Source organism: Theropithecus gelada, chromosome 2, assembly GCF_003255815.1.
Source record: "Theropithecus gelada isolate Dixy chromosome 2, Tgel_1.0, whole genome shotgun sequence".
In the NCBI taxonomy this organism is placed as follows: Eukaryota; Metazoa; Chordata; class Mammalia; order Primates; family Cercopithecidae; genus Theropithecus; species Theropithecus gelada.
Genome location: NC_037669.1, coordinates 18,867,611 through 18,885,104, shown reverse-complemented (window position 1 = coordinate 18,885,104; position 17,494 = coordinate 18,867,611). Strand labels below are relative to the sequence as shown.

The 17,494-nt window shown below is 38.2% G+C and overlaps 1 protein-coding gene across 2 annotated transcripts in view; it reads left to right on the top strand.

The window, feature by feature from the left end:
* The window catches only part of DCBLD2 (discoidin, CUB and LCCL domain containing 2), a 91,443-nt gene that overhangs the window by 69,724 nt on the left and 4,225 nt on the right, over positions 1–17,494 (top strand). Inside the window, exons 8-15 of one of the 2 annotated variants that reach the window (XM_025376221.1) lie at positions 447–662; positions 1,932–2,056; positions 7,680–7,830; positions 8,594–8,680; positions 8,824–8,949; positions 11,884–11,977; positions 16,083–16,132; positions 16,955–17,134. In XM_025376221.1, coding sequence (XP_025232006.1) covers positions 447–662; positions 1,932–2,056; positions 7,680–7,830; positions 8,594–8,680; positions 8,824–8,949; positions 11,884–11,977; positions 16,083–16,132; positions 16,955–17,134 — 1,029 coding nt within the window. The remainder of the gene's footprint in view (positions 1–446; positions 663–1,931; positions 2,057–7,679; positions 7,831–8,593; positions 8,681–8,823; positions 8,950–11,883; positions 11,978–16,082; positions 16,133–16,954; positions 17,135–17,494) is intronic. The other variant, XM_025376222.1, reaches the window with a different exon arrangement.

The window sequence follows — 17,494 nt, the reverse complement described above, 5'->3', positions numbered from 1 at the left end:
AATGAATAAATTATTGTTTATAAATAATATACTGTTTACAATATGATAAAGATGTAGGAAAATAAAGAAGTAGAACTGGACTGAAGTTGGGAAGGGCCTTCCTCCCAGGGAAGGCCTCAGGGAGAAGGTAACATAGGCCAGAAACCTGAAGGAGGTAAAGGAGTGAGTTACTCAGTTATTTGGGAAGAGTGTCCCAGGGAGAAGATAATGTATCTCCATTAAACTAACAGTCATGCTTGGAAATGAGCATGTTTGTAGGTTTCCTAATGATACACAAAGACATATGCCCAAGAAACACTTGCCTAGTTTTGAAATTTCTCTGTTACAGTGTATTATCAGCATAGTGTATGTTAATTAAAGATGGAATAGAAAGTTTTCAGTGAGCAGGTCTACATGCATTTTGAAATTATACCTGGAAACCAAATTTAGTCTTTTCTTTGTTTCAGGTTGTTATGGAACACTGGGGATGGAGTCTGGTGTGATCGCGGATCCTCAAATAACAGCATCATCTGTGCTGGAGTGGACTGACCACACAGGGCAAGAGAACAGTTGGAAACCCGAAAAAGCCAGGCTGAAAAAACCTGGACCGCCTTGGGCTGCTTTTGCCACTGATGAATACCAGTGGTTACAAATAGATTTGAATAAGGAAAAGAAAATAACAGGTTAAAAGATAAAATTTTCTAGAGCAATTTGTAACACTTACTTTATTTGAAAAACTGGTAGACATTAAAATTTTAATTACATGGTTTTATGTGTTTGCACTGATGTTAATATTACTGGAGACACATTTAATGAAACATGGCAGAGAAAAGGAGTTATTTGTGTTGGTCAGGGTTCTCTAAAGGGACACAATGGATAGGACAGATGTATATATAAAAGGGAGTTCATTAAGGTGTATTGACTCACATGATCACGAAGTAAAGTCCCACAGTAGGCCATCTGCAAGCTGAGAAGCAAGGAAGCCATTCCGAGTCCCAAAACCTCAAAAGTAGGGAAGCCGACAGTGCAGCTTTCAGTCTATAGTCAAAGGTCCAAAAGTCCCACAGCTGAGAACTTGGGAGGGTGATGTTCAAGGGCAGGAAGCATCTAGCATGGGAGAAAGATGCAGGCCAGGAGACTTAAGCCAGTTTAGTCTTTTCACGTTCTTCTGCCTGTTTTTATTCTGGCGGTGCTGATGCTGATTAAATGGTGCCGACCCAGATTGAGGGTGGGTTTGCCGTTCCCAGTCAACTGACTCAGATATTAATCTCCTCTAGCAACACCCTCACAGACATATCCGGGAACAATACTTTTCATCCTTCAATCAAGTGACACTCAGTATTAACCATCACAGTATTTAATTCGTAACAGCTTTTTGTTTCCATTGTACTGAAACTCTTTTTTAAGGTAGTGTTTCAGTAAAGTGGTCTTGAGACATCTAAAATAACAGTCTCTTACAGTCATTAAGAAAAATTCGTTAAAGGAGTCCATTTTAAATGATGAGATCATCAATTTTCCACATGTGCAGAGTATAAATTTAATTTAGGGGAACTTAGCAAATGGTCAGAATAATTGGTTGGGATTGGTTTAATTTTGTTAAAATATTTATTTTGTTTTGGTACTGTAAATAATACCAATAATCATCTTTAATCTGTTCATTCCCAGGAATCATCTTACCCAGTAGTCAAAATCTGTTTTACGACATTATAAACACAAGACACCAAAATAGAACAGTTCTTTACTTAATGCACACCCATAATTCTTCCTATCTCTCCAAGGGAATAAGGCCAAGGATTTAGTAATTGTTATGATGAAAACGTGCACTTGGATATGGAAATGAGCCTTAATTAGAAATGTTTGAGCTGTGCATTTCAAATGTTTATACTTTGATGCTGAACAAACTTAGAGAATCAGACCATGTGCATTAATGAAAGCAACTCTTCATTCCCCAGGCATTATAACCACTGGATCCACCATGGTGGAACACAATTACTATGTGTCTGCCTACAGAATCCTGTACAGTGATGATGGGCAGAAATGGACTGTGTACAGAGAGCCTGGTATGGAGCAAGATAAGGTAAAATGATTACCAAGGTATTTTTAAAAAACATTTTTAAAATGGGCGGTTGCCAAAAGTCACAGAGCTCTCCTGTATAAAAGAGATGTAGAAGTTAAGAACATCTTATACTACCCTCTTGCGGTTATTTTAGGTAGTGTTATTGGCCTTACTCTTCTGACTTTAGAAAATTCTCAGTGGTTCTAGGTTCCTTTTGGTGATTGTAATGGTGAGTACTTTTTTGATTTTTGTCATTGCATTTTTAATTGAATTGTTCAGACACTTTATTAAGAAAATCTAAAAGGGACCTTGTAATTTCTTATTTTTATGAAGCTTTTTACAATTCACCAGATGATGGAGAGCCTTTGTTCCCAGATTTCTACTCTGTAGGCAAGAGGTAAAAAAAGAATAAAGCTGAAAACCAACATGCATTAAATTATGGGATATTATAGACTTGAAAATTCATCTGAAGATCATCTCACCAACTTTTATCTGGGAAACTTCTGTTTTTTCTTACATGAAGAATTGCTCTAGCATCTAATTATAATTATGGAATCTTTGTTTTAGTTAGCAACAAATTATGAAGATGCTGGAATGAGCCAGAGGAAATGATAAGGGGTGGGGAGCAGGCAGAGATGGATGTTATTCAGATGTGTATCTCTTTGATCTTTAAATGGAGGAGTCCTCGTGCCTAAGGAAGATAGATGTCTCCCATCAGTACCAAAACTATGGGGCTGGGCATGATGGCTCACTCCTGTAATCCCAGCACTTTGGGATTGCTTGAGCTCAGGAGTTTGAGACCAGCCTGGGCAACATGGCAACACCCTGTCTCCACTAAAAATACAGGAAATTAGCCAGGCATGGTGGCGCATGCCTGTAGTCCCAGCTTCTTGGGAGGCTGAGGTGGGAGAATCACCTGAACCCAGGAGGTTGAGACTGCAGTAAGCTGTGATCACTCCATTGCAATCCAGTCTGGGTGACAGAGGGAGACTCTGTCTCAAAGTGGAAAAAAAGAACTGAAACGATGACATTTTTTTCAAACTTTCCTGAGTTTGATTTTGATTATATATTTTTATTTTTTATCATGTATGATTTGCTAAAAAGTCTTCCATTACTACTTTTCTCATCTCTCCGTTCAAAAACCTCCTAGGGGCTCATTATCTTTCATATGCATCTTAACTCCTTGCTTTTATTCAAGGCCTCTTTCTTCTTCTCTTCTCCTTGGCTTCACATGAACTTCATCTTTGGTGAGCCTCTCCCTGTTACAATAACAATACCATCTCCATACATATCTTCTACTTCATGCCCCTGAACTTGACTGCTGTTTATTCCTACCATGTCCATATTTATTTGTATCACATTTATTGTGCGTGTGGAATATAGCTAAATTTTTGGAATTTTAAGAATTGTTCAGGCTTATACTATAAAAACTTCTAACAACATTAAATGGTATTTCTGAAAAAGATTCTTTGTTGCATTCATTTTTGAAAGGTAATTTCTCTAAATGTAGAAATCTGGGTTGGCCAGTGGTTTTTTTGTTTTTGTTTTTTCCTTTCAATAATTGAAATACGTTGTCTGCTGTTTGCTGGCTTGCGTTGTTTTTGACAAGAATTCTGCTATTATCTCTGTTCCTCAAAATGTGATACATCTTTTTTTCTGTGGCTCCTTACAAGGTTTTCTTTTCATCATTTGTTTTAAGCAGTTTGATTGATGTGGCTTTGTAATATTTTTCTTCCTTTTTTTTTTTTTGCTTGGGGTTCTTTGAGCTTTTTGGATATGTAGGTTATGATTTGCATCAAATTTAGAAAATTGTAGTTCTTTTTTTTTTCAAATATTTCCTTTCCCCAATTCTAATTTTATGAATATTATGACCCTTAAAGGTATCTCACCATTCACCAATGCTCCGTTCTTTATTTTTTTCAGTCTTTTTCTCTTTGTGTTTTAGTTTGAAAGTTTTCTGTTTTGTCTTCAAGTTCACTAATCTATTCTTCTGAATTGGCTAATCTATTATTCCCGTCCAATGTATTTTTATCTCTGATACTGTACTTTTCACCTCTAGATGTTCAGTTTGGGGGTTTTAAGATGTCTCCAATGTGTCTCTGCTTTTCTCTATCTCTGGAACATAGAGCATATATAATAGCTCTTTTAATATCCTCATCTGCTAATGTTATCCTATGTCATATATGGGTCTTTTTATATTGATTGATATTATGGATCGTATTTTACCTGCCTGAATTTTTTTTATTGGATGCCAGACATTGTGTTACATTGTTTGGTACTGGGGTTTTTTGTTATTATTACTCCCTGAAATATTTTTGAGCTTTATTCTGGGATGTAGTTAAGCTACTGGAAACAATGTGATCTTTTCAAGGCTTGCTTTTAAACTTCATTAGGCAGGACCTGGACAGCCTTTAATTTTCTCATTTTTCTCCACCACTGAGACAATACTGTTCTTTTTTTTTTTTTTTTTTTTTTTTTTTTTGAGACAGAGTCTTGCTCTGTCGCCCAGGCTGGAGTGCAGTGGCCGGATCTCGGCTCACTGCAAGCTCCGCCTCCCGGGTTTACGCCATTCTCCTGCCTCAGCCTCCCGAGTAGCTGGGACTACAGGCGCCCGCCACCTCGCCCGGCTAGTTTTTTGTATTTTTTTAGTAGAGACGGGGTTTCACTGTGTTAGCCAGGATGGTCTCGATCTCCTGACCTCGTGATCCGCCCGTCTCGGCCTCCCAAAGTGCTGGGATTACAGGCTTGAGCCACCGCACCCGGCCGACAATACTGTTCTAAGTACTCACTGCAGTGTCCCATGTATTATGAGGTTTCTCGTTCTACCTGTTGGCAGTGTAAGGAATTCCCAGACCTGGGGAGCTCTGAGACTTGTCCTGCTGACTCCTTCCAGTGTTTCTTTTACTGGCCATAGGTCGTTTCTTTACATGCAGCTGAAGATTTAAGGGAAAACTCCTTATACATCCTAGAAGTGCCTCTCTCTCACACACACACTCTATCTTTATAGTTCTCTTCTCTCCTAATCTCTGCCTATAAATTCTAGCTACCTTGTTGGCCTCCCACTCTCAGCTCTGTCTCCGTAACTCAGTGAGAACGGCAGGCTTTGTTGGGGATCTCCCTCCCTGCATTGTGGCCTGGAAACTCTACAGACAGTACTGGGACAGTAAATAGCAGGCCTCACCTTATTTGTTTCCCTTCTCTCGGTCATTATTGCCCGAGGCAGCCTGTTGGCCCGAGTCTGAGAACTGTTGTTTCATATATATTATCCACTTTCTCAGGTATGTTTAGGGCGGAACGATAAGTCTAGTCCGTTACTCTCACGGTCAGAAATGCAAGTCCTCACATTGAATTGTATGAATTAACAGACTTTTCCCGCTCATCTAAGTCCATCTGCTCCCTCATCACCTCCAACTCAAGGGTAATTGGTGTATTCATTGTACCCTTTTCTGAGCCTGCACATGTGCATGAGCACACAGAGACTGCCTTTGGTTTTGTTTTCAGAAAATGGGATTAGTATATATACAATTTGTTTTCATAATATGTCACTTTCTAACATTATACCATATTTATGTGTGGTAATCAATAAAATTTCAGTTTCTTGAGGGTGGGAACTGTAGCGTCCATATCCATTTTCTCTTCATGACACCTCACATACTTCCCTGTACATGCGGATTCTCAGTAAATGCTCATAGGCTGACGATAGCAAATCTTTTTTACTCAGTTTTTATAAAACCGAGACAGCAATATAGGGGAAGATCTTAAAGATAGTTTTTATGTGTTAAAGTAATGATTTGTTATCATCCCTGTTCCACCAATATAGTAAGAATGAAAATAATGACCTTTATTTCAGAGTAATATCTAAGGAAATCACAGGAACTCACTAGCATGGAAGCTATTGTAACTGCAAAACAAACTTTTTAGGAAATGAAGGATAGATGTATAGTCTAATGCCAAGTGAATTAGCCCAGAAGAGATAGAGCCACAATACTTGGAAATAACTTGATTGAGAAGTTAAACATTTACTTAATCTCACCTTAGCTGATTAAAAAAAAAAATCACTTTGATTTTAGGCAATATATTTATTAATTATTAATTAGACTTATTAATTAATGGTCTTTAGAAACTACCTAGTTGATCTGACCTAGAGAACAAACAGGGCTCTTTTTAGCTTATTGGAGGCTATACTTAAGTCAGAAGACCCAGAGTCAAGTTGCTGCCCTGTCATTGACTAGCTGTGCAATCCACTTACAGATTCCTGTGCCCTCCTATTTCACAGGGTTGTCTGAATTAGTTGCATTTAAATGTTTTATAAATAATTAAGTGCTGGTCCATTATAAGATACTATCATAATTTGCTTGAAGTAGAATGAGACTCACCTAGACTCATATTTTTACCTAGGGATTATTTTTATAATGCATTTGTTGCTGTTTAGTTACAATCATTAAATTAGTCACAGGTCAAGCGTGGTAGCTCACACCTGTACTTCCAGCACTTTGGGGGAGGTCTAGGCATGAGTATTGCTTGAGGACAGGAGTTTGAGACCAGCCTGAGCAACATAGCAAGACCCCTTTCTACAAAAATAAAAAGTCACCAGGTACAGTGGCTCACTCCTATAATCCCAGCACTTTGGGAGGCTGAGGCAGGTGGATCCCTTGAGGTCAACATGGTGAAACCCTGTCTCTACTAAAAATACAAAAATTAGCTGGGTGTGTTGGTGCACACCTGTAACCCCAGCTACTCAGGAGACTGAGGCAGGAGAGTTGCTTGAACTTGGGAGGAAGAGGTTGCAGTGAGCCAGGATTGCGCCACTGCACTGTAGCCTGGGCAACAAAGTGAGACCTCTTCTCTAAATAAATAAATAAATATTGCCACACATGTTGGCATATGCCTGTGTAGTCCTAGCTACTCAGGAGGCTGAGGTGGGAGGATCGTTTGAGCCCAGGAGTTCTAGGCTGTATTGCACTATGATCCTGCCAATGCATTCCTTGGATGACAGAGCAAGACTCTATCTCTAAAAAAATTAATAATTTAAGCATAAAATAGCATTTCAAAGTCACTTCTAGTTTAAATAGCAGCATGGAACGAAAACCAGGATTATAATAGGAGAGCTGTCTTACGCAGCTTATCCAGTAGGTGGAGGTATGTACCTGTTATATGTTTGTTAGTATATGTTCCTTAGTATATGTTCACCTTCAGCCTGTTGAGAGAAAAATTATGAAAAGTACATAAGCGAAATATTTCCCCTAAGACCTGGCATGATCAATTTTGTTTTCCTTTAAAAATTAATATATTTAAATAGTTGTTAATTCCACAGGACCAGAGTTACTAATTTATTAATAGGATAAATTGTCTCACTGGATTTGAAAGCTTTTACCCAAATGCCAAGTTAGCCCTGTTGTTAAGTTCTTAAATCATCTTAAAATCATTTCTATATTATTTTCTTTTATAAACTTTTGATAAAAGTGTGCAGCATCTTAATAGTTTTCCAAATTGTGATTATTTTCTTAAAAATTAATCCTTATTGTCATACTTTACAGATATAATTTAAGGCCTAGAGCAAAGAACAAAAACATTTTAAGTGGAGAAATTTAGCCCTAACCACTGTTGATTTAAAGTACCAATTTTTTTGTTGCTTTTTTTAAAGGTATTTCAAGGAAACAAAGATTATCACCAGGATGTGCGTAATAACTTTTTGCCACCAATTATTGCACGTTTTATTAGAGTGAATCCTACCCAATGGCAGCAGAAAATTGCCATGAAAATGGAGCTGCTCGGATGTCAGTTTATTCCGAAAGGTAAAGAGATGGTGTGTTTATGATATGTTATTTTTACTGGATTGCCAATTTAAAATGATTTTGCTATTCTCAGAGAGAAGAATTAATAATGTGAGTGTTTTTCTGGTTAAACTCTAATTACAATATCTTCTTAAAGGGATTTTTAAAAAATAAATGGTTACCATATTAAAAAGTTACTTATCAGAATGGTTTCCAAAATTATAAGTGGAAGAAGAAATAGCATCATTCATGAGATAATGTAAATGAGATCACTTTCCAAATTTAGTCTCAATCGTAATAATTTTAAATCAGGTCTCATGTACTATAATATTTGTTTAACATAAGCATGAAAGATTGTAACAATACATTTAAAGCAAGAATAATTTATCTCAATATTACACATTTTAATATACTGTTTACTGTTGTACCCCCAAAGGCTCCCACAGTGCCTGACACATCGTTGACCCTCCATAAATAATTATTAAATGAATTGAATAAAGTGGATGACTCCTTTATAGCTTTAGCATTCAACATCACTTTCCACCCCATTATTCTCCTTCCTAAGATTATTTTCAGATGATTTAGTTATTTAAAAACTGAGAAATCCGGTATATTTGTGCATTTATTGCAGAGTATAATGTTTATCCTTCCAATATATTTCTCTCTGAGAGTTAAAATTATTCTGCAGAATTAAATAGAAAACATTGAAGACATTTAACATTACTATTTTTAACTATGATTTTTAAAAACAAAATGTTTAAATTTTTCTAAACCATTTTTCAAGGTCGTCCTCCAAAACTTACTCAACCTCCACCTCCTCGGAACAGCAATGACCTCAAAAACACTACAACCCCTCCAAAAATAGCCAAAGGTATGCCTGTTTTTAATGTGAGAATTTGATATTCCTTGGATTTATGGTGCAACTTTCCAAAAATATATTAAAAGCATTATCAAATAAGTTTATGTTAATTAAGTTGGTACAGATTAAAAAGAGCTTTTAAAACTTTTTTAAAGGTCGTGCCCCAAAATTTACGCAACCACTACAACCTCGCAGTAGCAATGAATTTCCTGCACAGACGGAACAAACAACTGCCAGTCCTGATATCAAAAATACTACCGTAACTCCAAATGTAACCAAAGGTATGCAAACATGAAAATGAACGCCTAGTACATAGGGTATTGTTTTGTTTTTAACTCAAGTTTTCACGGGCATTTTTAAACCCTCAGTGTCTTTTCTTCCAACTATAGTTTTTAAGTATAGCAAAAAAAAAAGATTTTCTTTCATTGGAAAAGACTGCATTGATCTAAGTTCTAGTCTCTGCTGCCGTGTAGAATTGCTCTTTAAATATTTAGAGGAGGCCACTGTGTTGCAGGCCTCCTCTTGTGATCTATTTTTCCTTACAGCTAAACATACTGACTCTCAGGCTTAGAAATACAGTATTTTCTAGAAATAACTGAAATCATAGCAGGAAACAAACGTGTTTCCCTTGATAATATATTAATTTGATGGATAGGGAACTTGATGGCAAAAAGGAGAAAATAAAAACAGAATTTTAGTGGAAACTAATTGTTAAAAAAATACTCTTGAGTTAACATATTCATAAAGAAAATAAACCTTTGGTCTCTTTTTAAGTGTTTGCAATTATATTTTTTAAGATTATAAATACAAATTTATTAGAATTTACTTTCAAGTTTTGTTGTCAGTGATAAATAAGGTCTCAAAGTATATAAAACATAGTAGTCTTACTAGTTGTTGAAAAACAAAATTTCAATTGAATTCAAAAAAGTGTCATAGTAGACTAAGTATTAGGGTTTCAGCTACTCGGTTTCAGGAAAGTGCGGAGAGAGAAAGCAATTCATTCAAAGTAATTTGTGCCACCTAGAATTTCAGTCATTCTCATTTTTTGAAAGTTTGCCTGGATTCAGGTAACTTTCTCTGACTTGCCCAAAGAGAGAATCAAGAGTTCCCAGAGGCAGGAGATCCTCAGCATCTTTTAGCTGCTTACCAGTTGTCAGAAGGCGTGTACTCAGGCAGAATCCCAGACCACATGCCTGAACGGAGATCAGTCACTGAAAAGTGTTGCTCATCTTAAAATCTGATTGCATCTTAGAACCTCAAGGCTAAAAGAGTCCTTAAATAATTTCCTTCCGGAATTAGGATCCCTGTATGCCCAAAAAGAATAACAAAGAATGAGCTGGTCTTCTCAGAGACCTCCTGTCTCTTTTTTGGGGGGATGGTAGTATGTGAACTTATTTTTTGAATCTAAGAAGATGTTTTAAGGCCTCTGATTAAATCACACAGCATCCATCTAAACTTGAGTGTCCTCTCTAGTGTCACAAATCTTACGGAAAAAGCACATTTACTGTTGTGAATTCTGAGTACTTTCTAGTCTAAGTCATTATTTCTGTTTACACATTTCTCCATTTTTACAGCCAGGCCGAGAGTGATTTCATGGAAAAGATTATGTCATGGTCAGATTTGTGCCTCTGTAGTTTCCAGGTCCTCCCTCAGTGGGGCCTGTGGCACCAGCTGGCTGTCCTTCTAAAAGGCTGTAGTAGCTCTTCTGTCCGTTCTCAACTGTAGCTATTTTAAATATTCCCCTTATTTTCAAACCCTTCACCCAGATATCTTCACCCACTCTCAGTTACTGCTCCAACTTCACAGAGAAAGTAGGGAGTTTCCTTCCAGTGAAACTCCCTTTTTGTGGTGCCAACAAACCTATCTGTAGCCTCCGTTCACTGCAGTGAAAAGGGGGCTTCTTTGTGTTGCACAAGGCTGATTTTATCACCTGTGCCCTGGTTTGCCTCCATCCACCTCTCAGGGACCCGATCTTACTGATTATCCTCTCCCTCTCCTATATCTTCAGCCTCTCTCTCTTTTGAATATAGTTGTTTTAAGGAATAAAGAAGATACTGCAGATTAGACTCATTGCAGTGTCCGGCTCTGAGCCCCCAGTAAATATCAGCAGGTGCTGCTATTGTCATCTTCATGGCAAGTAGGGGGTTGAGGGACAAAGGAAGAAACTAATATCCCAAATGACCTTAGGCAGATCATTTTCTATATCTGGGCCCAGAATTCCTTATCTCTTTAGTGAAATTAGGGGATTAAATTATCCCGAAATCTCTCCCAGTTCCAGCATGTGCTGGCTTCTGACCTGTTCACACACACATTTCCAATTGACTTTCTTAACACCATGTTGTTACCTTCCCATATATATGTGAATGCTTTGCCATTATGATTTAACATCATTTCAATTGCTGGATTATTTTCTCTTGTAAGGAGGATACCATGATTTATTCCCTCTCATTTTTGGGCATTTGGATTATTTCCAATTTTTCACTCTTATGCAGAAACAGGGAGAACATCTTTAAGGATGCATCTTTTTTTAGTTTCTGAGAGTAAATTCTAGGCATGGAATTGCCAATAGATTTTTGCACATATTGCCCAAAAATGCCAATCAGTGAGATAGTATCAGTTTATATTTCCATTAAAAAATACCTGTTTCCCAGTAGCCTCTTCATCAATTCGTTGCTGTTTTAAATATTCGCCACTTTGATTAGCAAAAGTAGTATTTTGTTCTTGTTTTAACTTTTTTTGTGTTGGTTGTTTAACTTGTATTTCTTTGAATTCTAGTGAGGCTAACATATTTAATGGTTACTTGTATTTTTTAATGTACTGCTAGTTAATCTCTACTGATTTTTCTCTTAAATGTTTGGATTTGACTTGTAATGCCCTACATTATAATAATTATTTACAGTAACTCTTCACATATGTAGAAAATATATTTTCCCAATTTTTCATTTGTCTTTCAATTTTATTTTAGTGTTTTAAAAACTTAGGAAAATTTCAAATCTATACACAGATGGAATAAATAGTGTAACAAGCTTTTGTGTATCTGCAAAAACTGTATTCTGCAGTTACCACCACATGCCATAGTCTTGACAAATAATGTTTATGGTATTTCTGTGAGGTAGAAAAATGTTGAAAGATGATGTGGTTAATTTTCCCTAGTGATTTCTGCCTTTGGTGTTAATATGGCTTTTGTCTGTCTGTTTTTGTCTTTGTAACTTCAGATGTAGCACTGGCTGCAGTTCTTGTCCCTGTGCTGGTCATGGTCCTCACTACTCTCATTCTCATATTAGTGTGTGCCTGGCACTGGAGAAACAGGTTTGTACATAACTAGTTCATCTGAGCCCAAAACCACCAAATATGAAGTAGAAGCTAAATATAGAATATGAACTACATACAGTGTTTACTGTTTGAGAGTAAGAGTTAAGGTAGTTATTAGAATGAAAATTTCATGCTTCTCCTTTATTCCCATTAAAAATAAGTCAGTTCAGTTCCACAATTACTAAGTACCTTTTTTGTATCAAGTTCTGCATTATACACTGGGATATGTACATTAATAGGAACAATTTCTGACACATGATAGTTACATTTACTTAAAGAATGAGACACAATTCCTTTCTCTGAAGTGTTTAGCAGGGTTGACTAACAAGAAACTATGTCATGTGGTTTGATGAGTTATTTATGTTTTACTAAGGAGAACCATGAGAATTAACTGAAATTTTTTCTTCAGGAAAGGGGAATCCTTAAGTTTAGCTTGCTTTGCCTTAAAGGAATTGTAGTTGGCTAGGTAGAGGAAGGTAGATGTCTTTGTTTGGGCTGCTATAAGAAAATACCATAACCTGGTGACTTATAAATAATAGAATTGATTTCTCACAATTCTGGAGGCTGAGAAGTCCAAGATCAAAACACTGCAGATGTGATGACCAGGGAGGGTCTGCCTTCTGGCTCATTCATCGACAGTGCCTTCTTGCCCGATCCTCACATGGTAGAAGGGATCAACGGGCTCTCTCAGGCCTCTCCTGTAAGGGCACTAATCCCATTCATGAGGACTCTGCCTTCATGACCTAATCACTTACCAAAGCCCCACTTTCTAATAGCATCACTTTGAGGATTAGGATTTCAACATACGAATTTTGGGGAGATGCAAATATTCAGACCATAGCAGTACAGAATGTCCCAACCTGAGCGAATTGTTTGAGCAAAGGCACAGAGATACGGAATGTAGGCAAAATAGTGAGTCATCGCATGTACATTTGGCATGGGAGAGTCCTAAGAAGTAACCATAGAGGTGCAGTCTGGGCCTGGATCAGGAAAGGCTTTTCTGGAAGAGAGAAATTTAGATTTTATTCTATAGATGGAAAGTCATTGAGTGTTAAGCAAAGAGGTGATATTGTCAGCTGATCGTACAAAGATGGTGGCAGTTTTGAAGATAGATTGAAGAGGAGGGAGGCTGAGAGACTTAGCAAGATGAGTTAGGAAACCACTTAGGGCGGGCTGGCACATAACACGCTGATTCTAGGAAAGGGAGAAGAGTTGAAGAGGAGACGTTTCCCAGTAGCATCGACAGGATGCATGACTAGTTGTCTAGTAAGGAAGAAGTGATACAGGAGGAATCTGAGGTTTCTGGCTTGTGCAGTTAGACCAGTCATGAGTTGAGATAACAGAGCAGGAGGGACAGGTTTGGTGGAGAATGAGAGTGACTTCATGTGTTCAGCCATTCAACAAATATTTGAATACTTGACTCTTACCCTGTCCCAAGTATTGAGCCATGTGCTGGGGATTCCAGTGATGAACCCCAAAGCTTACAGATTAGGAACAGATGCAACGCAAAAAAAAACCTCCCAGCTGTAACACCAGCCATAGGATACATGCCATGGGAGGAAGCTGGCGGATCCCACCTTCATGAGCAGGCTGTCTGAGCAGAGACACAGTGAGTGAGTATGAGAACAGTAGGGAAAGGAAAGAGCTTTAGGAAATGCCAAAGAGGAGAGAGCATGATGCATTTAAGGAACTTAGCAACAGCAGTGGTAATAGTGATGAGGCCCGCAGCAGCAGTAGCTAATTTTTATAGAAAATTGAATGCTAGGCCGGGCGCGGTGGCTCACGCCTGTAATCCCAGCACTTTGGGAGACCAAGGCGGGCGGATCACGAGGTCAGGAGATCGGGACCATCCTGGCTACCACGGTGAAACCCCTTCTCTACTAAAAAATACAAAAAACTAGCCGGGCGAGGTGGTGGGCGCCTGTAGTCCCAGCTACTCGGGAGGCTGAGGCAGGAGAATGGGGTGAACCCGGGAGGCGGAGCTTGCAGTGAGCCGAGATCTGGCCACTGCACTCCAGCCTGGGCGACAGAGCAAGACTCCGTCTCAAAAAAAAAAAAAAAAAGAAAATTGAATGCTAATCTTAGACACTATTCTACATAATTATTCTAAATACATGTATTAATTCATTTAATCCTCAAAACAATCTATGAAGTAGGTACTATAATCCCCATTTTACAGGAGAAAATGAGACACAACATAAAGAACTTGCCCAAGGTCCCTCGGCTGTTACATAGCAGAGTGTATGTAATACACTCTGTATTGTTTCTGCCATATTTGTGGTGTGTATAGGAGGGCATCCAGAATGAATTTCCACATACTGAAAACAACAGAGAAACATAGCAGAGTTTTGGACCAGGCTTGAGAGATCATGCTCTTACCCACTGCTGCTCTGAACACATAATAAATAAAGTATAACCTACTGTTACTAAAGCACGGGGTGAAGGGGACTGAGGAGTGCTGCTGTTGAGGGGGCAGTAGGCAGGCAGAGCCTGAGGTCAGTTTGGCATAGAGTTGAAAGGACCCTGTGGACATCCAGACTCCTGAGGCAATTCGACCACACGCCTGGCGTTGACACAAGATCTGAGCTGGAGAATTGAAGTTACTGTTAGGAATGTAGTCGAAATCACTGATAAGTGGCTTTATGACAAGGAGTAAAGGAGCAGATGCCATTAATGTGCTGTGGAAAATAGGGAGGAGGAGAATGATAATAAAAACAGCTGCAGTTTATTGAATCCAGAGCTCATTCTAAGCACTTTATATGTAATGAATACGTAATCCGAAGCTTTGTCACTTGAGATTATAAAAAGTATATAAAATCCTTTATAGTACAACCTATGGCTAATATTCATGCCCTAAATGTGTTGTCGTAGCCATATAGGGTGTCTAACTTCTATTTAGAAAAGAGGATTTATTTATTTTTTTGTTTCTAAATCATATGATGATTAGAGCATTTTCAGGGAGAAAGGTGTTTAATCAGTATATTTTATTTTCCATTCAAGTTTTTCATTAACATCTTCAACACTTACTATCTTTTCTACAAATTTTATACTGCACTTTGAAATAATGAAGTAAGTATAGCTACACTTTAAAATGAGGATGCATTTAGTATCAAAAATAGTCTTATACTGGAGAATGTTTCCTAGTAGGAAAAGCACATGGCTTGGGCTTTTTATGAAAACCGCATTTGTGACCTTGAGCAGTTCGCATAGCCATCTTGTCCTCATCTGTAGACTAGAATAATATCTGCTTTCTCCTTAGCTTGCAAAGACTAATTTGAATTAGATTTACACCCTTGAATCAGAAAATGTTATTTCATTTGCTTGGTTTTTCTTTCTAAAGGGCACTCGGTAAATACTAGTTCTTAATGGAGGGAAATTTTTCCTGGGGAGGAGAAGTTACAATTCTGAGAGGTGGGCTGAGGAGGATCTTCTTTGATGCATACGTGACTCTCGCTTCCCCCAAGAGAATTTCAGTGCCTCCCAGGCCTGGAGAGTCATGTTCTCTTCCCTCTCCACTTGTCACTGTTAGTGGGAGCATTGACTTATCCTGGGATGGTTGGAGGAATCAGATCTATGCAATTAAGGGTATGAGACCCTTTAAACTTCTCTAGGGAAAAAGACTGTAGAAGAAAAGCAAGAAGTTGGAGGAAAAAAATGCAGAATAGAAAATCAGAAGAAGATGGGTTTTTTAGATCTGTGAATTTTATGACTCAGTTGATTTTTGGTATCTTTATTTGAAACCAAAACAGACTTAGCGTAATTTACCTATAATAACTCACATATCAGAGGTGATTCTTTGATTTGATTCAGTCTTTTCATCGAGAGACTTTGCATTTTTACATTTCTTTTATCCCTTTTGAGTGGGTAATAGGTAGGTAACAAGGTAGCTATGGCAAAAGATGGTTGTTTACTGAGAGTCCAGGATTTATAAACCTCAGCATAGCAACTTTGAAAGTCAGATGAAATGGAGGACTCCCTTGGGTAGATCAGCAAATAGAGAAATGTACTCTAGACTAATTATTAACTTTGGTGTTTGTTCTGTAGTTTCATAAATGTCTTACCAGTGAATTTACTCTATTTGCTAACTTCTGTATTTTTCCAGAAAGAAAAAAACTGAAGGCACCTATGACTTACCTTACTGGGACCGGGCAGGTAACTCACATGGTCTTTGCATCTCATTTCCATCAGAGGGATGTCTCTCCCCTACAGGGGGCAGTAGTGAAAAAAGAGTCATTCTCAGGCCCAGGTGAACTCCCCGACACTGTTAGAACAATGGCATTACTCTTCAGTTCTCACCGTTTTTACTCTTCTGCAAAATCTCTTGTAGTTCGTAAGTAATGAAGTGAAAAGTACACATTTCTTATAACAAGCTCTGTTCTTTTTCTTCTGAAAAACTTGTATACTTTTTCCTGTGTATCTGTTTCTCATGAGGGAGACTGGCTTTCTGTGGCCCATGTGAACCCTGAGTAAGAAACAAAAGACTGTGGTCTTCAGGACCCAGTGTGTGTTTGTCCTCTGCCATGGTTATTCACCAAGTGGAGTCCAGCAGTTGAGGAATTGGGAGGTCTCCCATGATGAGTTGTCATCTTCTGAATTGCTGCTAGTGACACCAAAGGGGCCCCCCTACCAGTCTCTCACTTCCCAATCTCACTACTGGATCAGCTCTTAGGAGCCAGGAGAGTTCACTGCTGTGGCTAGGGTAGAAAAGGGCAGCTAGTGCCCCAGGGTAGATCTTGGAAAATATTTTTTGGGAAAAACGTAATTAAAGCCACCCCTAAAATAGATACTCTATCCGGCTGTACTTTACTAACAGTGATTTGCCTGCGTGTGTACTGCTTGGTGCTGGATAGTCTATCACAGCAAAAAAAAAAAAAAAAAAGTTTGATTATAAAGGCAAGTTTGTAGAGATATTTGTTATAGAAATGGCTTAAATGCAACAGGATTCCTCTCTTGATATTACTGTTTGAGATACAGGTTTTTATTTAATGGTCTGTTTGGCTTACCGTCACAATGAAGGTTGGTGGAAAGGAATGAAGCAGTTTCTTCCTGCAAAAGCAGTGGACCATGAGGAAACCCCAGTTCGCTATAGCAGCAGCGAAGTTAATCACCTGAGTCCAAGAGAAGTCACCACAGTGCTGCAGGCTGGCTCTGCAGGTAGCTATGTTGCAGCCTTCTGGCACCAGGCACAGGGAGAAACTGCTTAGGCTTGCTATAAAGTGCTTTGGGATTTACAGTATCTTCGATCCCCTTCATGTTTAAGAAACTAATTGTTTCCTAAAGGTAGAACCACTTTTTAAAAGGTGACTCTTAGAGAGTGATTTCTGTGTCTTGGATGTTGTGTGTGTAAAGTTGGGACACTCATTTCTAAAGACGCTGGGCGTTATGTACATTAACTGAGGCTTTGCTTGTTCGGTTTGTGGGGAGACCCGAGATGTTAAGAGGAGAAGAGGAAAGACAGAGGAAGCTTTACAGTATTTATCCTGTTAGCCTAGTATGTATTCATTTTAAATATTT